The 8,304-nt window shown below is 38.8% G+C and overlaps 1 protein-coding gene across 1 annotated transcript; it reads right to left on the reverse strand.

Annotated features, from left to right (window-relative positions):
• Positions 1-1,653: 1,653 nt before the first annotated feature.
• LOC127170402 (lysozyme C, milk isozyme) lies at positions 1,654-3,939 on the reverse strand. The gene is made up of 5 exons (XM_051118294.1): positions 3,723-3,939; positions 3,263-3,526; positions 2,708-2,768; positions 2,167-2,214; positions 1,654-2,019 (listed from the first exon to the last, which is right to left on the reverse strand). Exons 1-5 carry the CDS (start codon positions 3,859-3,861, stop codon positions 1,953-1,955), a joined length of 579 nt encoding a protein of 192 aa, XP_050974251.1. The 5' UTR covers positions 3,862-3,939; the 3' UTR covers positions 1,654-1,952.
• Between the last annotated feature and the right edge of the window lie 4,365 nt (positions 3,940-8,304).

Consider the following 8,304-nt stretch of genomic DNA (forward strand, 5'->3'; position numbering starts at 1 on the left):
CAGGCAGAACAAACTCGGACTTGCCAACATCATCGCACTGGACCTGCAGGACCCGGAACGCAAAGCCGAGATTCTGTCGTCACTCACCGGGAACGCGGAGCGGCTGAACAGCACGAGTTCGGACATGTCTGACGGGGTTTTCCTCATGGTTTACCTCCCGCCGCCCTACGAGGACACGCTGACGAAGATCACGCGCGCAGCCAGTCTCAGCAGCGGGAAAGACGTCGAGTCCATCAAGATCGAAGACCTAGAAGCCAAACTCTGTCCTGAGCTTAAATCAAGCGGGGATTTCGTCTGAAAGAAGTACTGAAGAATCACCGGGGCTAGTTGTCACACACTGAAAATGACAGAAGGGCTATCTCAAATGCTAATTTTCTCAACCCTGGTGAAAAAAACAGCATATGCTGGTAGGTAGGTTTTGATGCTGGTTTATGCTGGTCCTTGACCAGCAAAGGACCAGCATAGGACCAGCATAAACCAGCTAAGGACCAGCTTAAACCAGCATCAAAACCTACCTAACCAGCATATGCTGTTTTTTTCACCAGGGAAGAACTCGTCTGTTGGTTGAATTCTAATCTGCAAACTAAAACAACAGAGGAAAAACTTTAATTTATGTGCCTGACCTTCTAAAATTAACCTTAAGTGAGAAATATTCACTTGAGTAAAAAGTGTGACAACTAACCCTGGTTCCCGTATTATGAAGACATCTGATTCTAATCTAAATTTTGCAGGGATTTTTATATTGTAAAAAAGCATACACAAAATAAGACATCTTGATATTCGTACTAGTTTTGAATTAAAACAATATATATCAACATGAGAGTAAATCTTTGTGCTTGTATTTACAGTAGGCTGAGTAATCACCATGTGTTTTACTTTGAAATACTGTCTAGTTAGATGCAATTAATAGAGACAACAACAGTATGATGTCACTTTTTATATCTGCAAGACTGCATCAGTCCTCATTTGCATTTAAACATAGCGCACAATCCTGACAGGTTTTGCAATATCATTAGCCATCATCTGAATTACTTCTAATAAAGACCATATTAAAGACTGCAAAGTGTCACTGAAATTTTTACCCACATGCAGATTGCATGCGCTATCCACCTTCGAACGCGGTAGTAAGCCTATGGGTGAGACTTCCGGTTCATTATCTGCTATAATAACGAGAAGAACAACAACGTGCAGTAAACAGTAAAACTATTTGCACTACAAACCAGTGTGTTCATGATTAAGATAATGCATTAAAATAACATGCTAAGACGCACAAATTTGCAATACGAGCTGTTTTGTACAGCTAAAAATAGCTGGATGCGGATTACACTGGAAGCCAGACCCGTAAAATTGACAAAAGTGTACCCATTGTACTGCTGCCCAAGTGACAGCTTTTTTGTACATTTTTCTGAGAGTGTGCAAAAAGTTTTATAGATTATATAAAGTTTTATGTTACCTAATTTTAATTGCTTGAGATTTTTAGGTAATTTTCCCAATTTTTTTTGTAGCTAGAAACGCCAGAAAAACAAAACGCCTATGCATTACCAGTAGACCTAGTCAATAATCAAATGTGCCATTTACTTTGGCGCCACAATCCGTTTGTTAACAAGCACGCCATCTATTGGACATTCTATGTTCTTAGTATAAATAGTGCAAAAATATCTTAGCTTGCTTATCTTTACGTCTTTGCATTCCATGCGATTTGGATTGTCCTTGGCAATAAAATGAACATAAACATTCAACATGAAATGTTCAATGTCAGACATGGGCCTTAATGACATTCATGAGCACAACACTGCTTTTCAAACGTTTTAATGACTCATTTAGTACAAGACACACAAGCTACCTGTGCTAGGATTTTGTTGTCCGGCAAGAAAGCTACGAATATAAATGCAAAAGTAAAGCAGGGGGGTCTACAAGAGGTCAGGAGTCGAGAAGTCTTGAATTCAGGGTTTTTAGCAGTCGGCAAAATATGAAGTGGCCTTCACCATGTTACACTCTGGCTGGTAGATCAACGAGATCCTGACAAAGGAAAATTGCAAACATTAAAATATGGTTTAAACAGTGACGTTAGCTATTGGAACCTATCAATTTTAATGTATGCAAACACAGTCAATGCATTCATGTTTTCCATTAACTGGTGTAATTGGTTCTTTTTCATTCACTTACATTTCCCTGATGTGTTTGACAATATTGGGGTCAGGAATCTGCGCGGTTCTGTTATAGACAGATGAACACAATATCAGAACTTGCACTCACCTACTTTATGAGGATTCGCTACTAATATGATTTTTACATGGAATAAATATTAATACTACAGTCTGCAAAATGAATACATCTACAAACAGCCCTGGTGAAAAAAACAGCATATGCTGGTAGGTATGTTTTGATGCTGGTTTAAGCTGGTCCTTTGCTGGTTTATGCTGGTCATGTTGCTGGTCAAGGACCAGCATGAACCAGCAAAGGACCAGCATAAACCAGCTAAGGACCAGCATAAACCAGCAAAGGACCAGCTTAAACCAGCATCAAAACCTACCTAACCAGCATTCCAGCATCAAAACATACCTACCAGCATATGCTGTTTTTTTCACCAGGAAGGATTAATGTATAATGTCATAGCACAGTAATTAAATCATACTACACTGGATAAAACCTTGATAATATAATATAATCAGACATTTGTATGTACTATTAAATCAATTTAACTCACACTGCATTTATAAGGGTTTGGACACAGTTTATGTCATCACTGATGTTATCGTCAATCAGCTCTGAAAAAGAGAATAAATACATTTAATTTCATTTGAAAGAATATTTATGCCATAAATAGTCTCTTCTGCTCACCATGGCTGCATTTATTTGATTAAATATACAGTAAAAACAGTAAAATTCTCAAATATTACAATTTAAAATAACAGTTTTCTAATTGAATATGTTGTGAAATGTAATTTATTCCTGTCATCAAAGCTGGATTTTCAGCATCATTACGGCAGTCTTCAGTGTCACATGATCCTTCAGAAATCATTCTAACATTATTATCATTGTTGAAAACAGTTGTGGAAACCGTGATACATTTTTTAAAGATTTTTTCATGAATAGAAAAAACTAGAAATCTTTTGTAACATATAAATGTCTTTACTATGACTTTTGATTACCCTTTCTGAATCAAAGTCTTCATTTCTTTCAAAAGAACTCCACACTGATCACACTGTCATGGGTTACTTTGTCGTATCTACCACTACTTCATCTTTTTCATATTACTCACTGGTGCACGTCAGCCCACAGAGGTTCAGCGCACGACTCTGGGTAGAGTTGCACACCACGTGGTCACTAAGCTGGAACAAGCCGTACAGGGTCCAGACCTCACTTTTGTTCTCGACACTTTCACTACTGGAGGGATGGCCTTTTTTTTTTCCTCCGGGAGACCTACGATGACGAGAACCGTGATTACCATGGGGCTCTTCTGGCTCAGGGATCGTCTTAATGGCGCTGGTATTGAAGCTAGAGCTGTTCTGGACATGACACACAACTGTAAAGAGAGGTTTTGTTATTCCATGCAACCTGAAATATCACCATCACTCTTTTCCATACATCTAAAAAATAAATTTCAAAAGTGGGTTTTCACTATATACTCACCTGGAAACTAATTAAACAGTATTAAACATATCATTCTACACAGAAGCAGTGATCAGTATCTAAAGCTCTGGATGTAAATAGAGACTTACTCTGTGCCAGCATGTCTGCGGAATTGGTAGATGGCAGACTAAGGCCCGTTTCAAGCTGCTGCTTCAGCTCACATTTGCTCAAAATCTTACTGTCACTTAAGCCAGCCACCAGGAATAAAACAACCACAACAGCCAACATCTTCACGTCTGGACGAATTCTCACAATCTCTGTGTTTCTCTTACAAGTCGAAGAAGAGCCGCCTGTGTAGATATAGACCCACCTGTTCCCCTGAGAGGGTCTGTCTATGCGTCGGTGGCTTTTGTGAAATATGAGTGTGAAAGGTTGTGTGTCAGTGGTAGGCGGTTTTATGGCACTTTATGTTCTGTATGAAATGTTTTGGTTTCAGTGTTTCTGGGTTGCAATGATTCAAGTTTTATAAATAGAGAAAACACAATGAAGTTTTGTGCATCTTTTCAGAGAGCCACATCTGAGTACTTGTCTTCGTCTCGGGGATCAGATATCGTGTGCGGGTTATGTGACGCCACTAGACAGCAGCAAGAAAGACCTGGACAGACTGACTGGTTAATGAGACAATGCCGGGTGGAGAACTGGGTTAGTCACGTAGGAAACACACATGGACACAGAAGTGATGGCAACCACATGATCATCTACATTACAGTGATGTTGACCTCTGAACTTTAATAAAAATAAACCCTTAATAAAAATAAAACAAATGTTAGGAGGAAAAGCATTTTGTTGTAATACAATGATGCAAGCATATGAATTTTGCTATGTTCTGGATCAAGTTCATTTGGCACCATGCAGGGTGGAAAGCATGCCAATGCATTTAAGGTCAGATAGTTTGGGATTACAACTAGTGCACATATTATAGAAACACTTATTAAACCTTACCGTAGGCAGGTATAATGTGAAATAATGATGTGACGTGTAGCCATGTACAGTGTTCTCTACTCAGAATTTGTGCTCTGCATTTAACCCTTCCAAGTGCACACTCGAACCCACAACCTTCGGCTGATTCTCTAACCATTAGGTCACAACCAGGGATGTTTCCTCCGAGGAGGAAGGATGCGAGAAAATTGGATGAGAAAAAAATTTGTGGTACATACACTACACATAAATTACCATGGGGCTCAAACAAAACAAAAAACATGGTTACTATAGTTAAACCATGGTAACCACAAAAAAAAAACAACAAAAAACTAACCATAGTTTAACCATGGTATTTGTAGTAAAACTGTGTTTTACAGAGAATAGTTCGGACTGCCGAGAGGATTATTGGTGCTCCCCTGCCCACCCTTCAAGAACTGTATTCATCCAGAGTGAGGAAAAGAGCTCAGAAAATCACTCTGGATCCCTCACATCCAAGTCATCATCTCTTTGAACTTTTACCATCTGGCCGGCGCTACAGAGCCCCAAACACCAGGACAACCAGGCACAAAATTTTTTTTTTTTCCCCAGGCAATTCTCCTTATGAACAGTTAAATGTTCCCCCAATTGTGCAATATAATGTGCAATAACTTTTTATTTATAAGTTACCACCCCCATCCTAGCACATCCCTGCATCTCTAACTCTTTCTATTCTATTCTATTCTATTCTATTCTATTCTATTCTATTCTGTCATCTATAGCACAATGTACATACCACTTATTTATTTCTCAATTTATTTTTCTAATTTTTGTCTATTTATATTTACATATGTGTATTTTATTCTCATCTTATTTTTCTAACTTTTGTCTATTTATATGTACATATGTGTATTTTTTTTTCTCATCTTATGTTTATTGTCTGTATGTTGTTGTTGTCTCTGTGTACTGGAAGCTAATGACACTAAAACAAATTCCTAGTATGCGCAAGCATACTTGGCAATAAAAGCTCTTTCTGATTCTGATTCTGATTTATGCAATACAAATCAATATGCCAAAAAGGGGATACCCTTTTTGTAAGGGACACCGTCTTTCTAATGTTAATGGATACAAATTATTCAGTTCTAATAATAATTACATGGATTTTAATAAGGGAGTGTGTGCACCTCTACGCTAGTAAAATGGGTAAACCATTTCAAAACGAACTTTCCGTTCAACCTTAGCGCACCTATTTTTCTCTCGCGCGCAGGCTTTTGACTGAGAGCATGTGCGGCAAGAGCTTCAAGTAAAGTAAGTGTGTCATTTTCAGTTTTCATATAGCCACACGCAATCGTGTTTGTCAAAGTGGCGTCCCTGTTGAAAAAAACCCGCATATGCTGGTTAGGTAGGTTTTGATGCTGGGATGTTGGTTTAAACTGGTTTATGCTGGTCCTTAGCTGGTCATGTGTTGGTCCAGGACCAGTTTAAACCAGCTAAGGACCAGCAAAGAGCCAGCAAAGGACCAGTATAAACCAGCAAAGGACCAGCATAAACCAGCTAAGGACCAGCTAAAACCAGCACCTTAGCATCAAAACCTAACTAACCAGCATATGCTGTTTTTTTTTCAACAGGGTTAACAAAGTACTTTGTCATCAGGAGTATGAAAAATAAGTGTAACATTATTTATGAGTCATAAATTCTGCATGAAAGTTTTCACACATAGAAATTACGTACAAATGCATGCCAATGCATTGACTGAGACCCATTGTCCTCTCGTATTTTGTGATTTAATTTTACTGTATTGTTATAATTTCTAAAGTTGCATATTTTAGGTTTATAGAAAAGGCAAGTGTCTTTAATTTTGCTCTGCTTTTATTGAAATGGAATGAAACAATCAGAAGATTTGAACATACTGTATAATTATGTCACAGAAGAAACCAACACTAAAAAAACACAAGCCAATTTACATTATAAGTGGATTTCAGGAAAAAAATAAATAGTGATATGAGCCCTTTAACCATTCATGAATTGCTATTGGTTTATTCTTTTCTCCAGCAGCTGAGATACAGTTGGAGACTGAGATGGATCTTTCAGTTGAGATTGTTCTGGGGCCTTAATCGTGGAAGACAGGGTAGGTCTTGTGGGGAGGTTCGTGAGAGGGTTTGTGGGAAGGCTTGTGGGGAGGCTTCTGACATGCTTTGGTGCAGTTTGTGCTGGGTTTTGTGGTTGAGATGCTGGTGGAGCTTGAGTTGGAGGTTGCGGTGGGGATTGTGGTCGAGGACAAGGTGGAGCTTGAGGTTGTGTTGGGGCTTGAGGTTTCAGTGGAGGTTGTGGCGAGGCTTGAAGTGGAGGTTGTAGTCTGGTTTGAGGTTGATGTTTTGGTGGAGGTTGTGTTGGGGCTCAAATTGGAGGTTGCCATTGGGCTTGAAGTTGATGTTTCACTGGAGGTTGTAATTGGGTTTGAGGTGGAGGTGGAGGTTGCAGCCGGGTTTAAGGTTGAGGCTGAAGTGGAGGTTGCAGTCAGGTTTGAGGCTGAGGTAAAGTTTGCAGTCAGGTTTGATGTTGAGGTGGAGGTTGCAGTCAGGTTTGAGGTGGAGTTTGGAGTCAGGTTTGAGGTTGAGGTGGAGGTTGCAGTCAGGTTTGATGTTGAGGTGGAGTTTGCAGTCAGGTTTGAGGTTGAGGTGGAGGTTGCAGTCGGGTTTGAAGTTGAGGTGGAGGTTGCAGTCGGGTTTGAGGTTGGGGTGGAGGTTGTAGTCTGGCTTATGGTGGAAGCTGAAGTTGCAGTAGAGGTTTCGGTGGAGGTTGGCCTTAAGGTTGTGGGTCCTGAGTCTGTCTTCAATGTGGAGTCTTTGATGAAGAATGGAGGTCTTGGATATGGCCTAAAATGTGGAATGTTATGATTGTCAGCCTCACAAATGCTGAACACCAGCAGAACCAGAGCCAACACCGACATCTTCACTGGAAAAGCACTCTTCATCTTTGATATCTGGAGATTAAACACAGGATATGTATGTGTTAAGTTTGTAACTGTTTTACAATCAAGATGCACATTTAACATTATGATGCAAAATTACTTTGTATATGTCTTGCAATAAAACCAAAAACAAATCACAATTTTAACACGTTGGCAAATCAATATATGAGAAATAGTAACATTATTTTAGGTATGATCTTGGAAACAAAGAAATATAATCATTATCTAAATTTCATTAAATAATATTTTATTATACTTATTATAAAAATGTCCATTAGAACAAAATGCATAAATTATTTTACAAATAACCACAAAACTCAACTGAGCTGAATGCAAACACATCTGATTTAGCAATAATATAAATGATAATATATATAAATCTCTTACCAGATGTTCTGTTGTTGAAGATACAGATGAATGAGAGTCTTCGAATGTTCTTCAGTCTTCACTGTCTTCTGTACTGTGCTCCATCAGACTTATATATGTTAGAGGTGCCTCCACCTGCAGCTGCACCTTTAATTTTGATTCATTGCTGAAATTTTGTTAATGTTTTCTTTAAACATGTGTTGACTAGAAGATGATGGGCTCTCCCTGAGTTTTGGTTCCTCCCAAGGTTTCTTACTCATCCTCCCTAACCAACAATCTTGGGGAGTTAAAATCCAGAATTTTCTATTTGTAGTGGGTTAATACCAAAATAAATTGAATCTTATATTGAATTTAGGGCTTGATATCCTAAAAAACTGTTTAGAACAACAAGTTTGCATAGCAGATTCACTGCAAAACCAAAAAGGCTGCAGCTACTG

The sequence above is a fragment of the Labeo rohita genome, chromosome 1 (assembly GCF_022985175.1).
Source record: "Labeo rohita strain BAU-BD-2019 chromosome 1, IGBB_LRoh.1.0, whole genome shotgun sequence".
Classification (NCBI taxonomy): Eukaryota; Metazoa; Chordata; class Actinopteri; order Cypriniformes; family Cyprinidae; genus Labeo; species Labeo rohita.

Coding starts and splice junctions, on each gene's coding strand:
- LOC127170402 (XM_051118294.1), bottom strand. CDS start 3,861: ATGTTGGCTGTTGTGGTTGTTTTATTCCTGGTGGCTGGCTTAAGTGAC. Junction 2,215..2,707: donor CAAACCCTTATAAATGCAGT/GTGAGTTAAATT, acceptor TGTCTATAACAG/AACCGCGCAGATTCCTGACC. Junction 2,020..2,166: donor GTCAAACACATCAGGGAAAT/GTAAGTGAATGA, acceptor TTCCTTTGTCAG/GATCTCGTTGATCTACCAGC.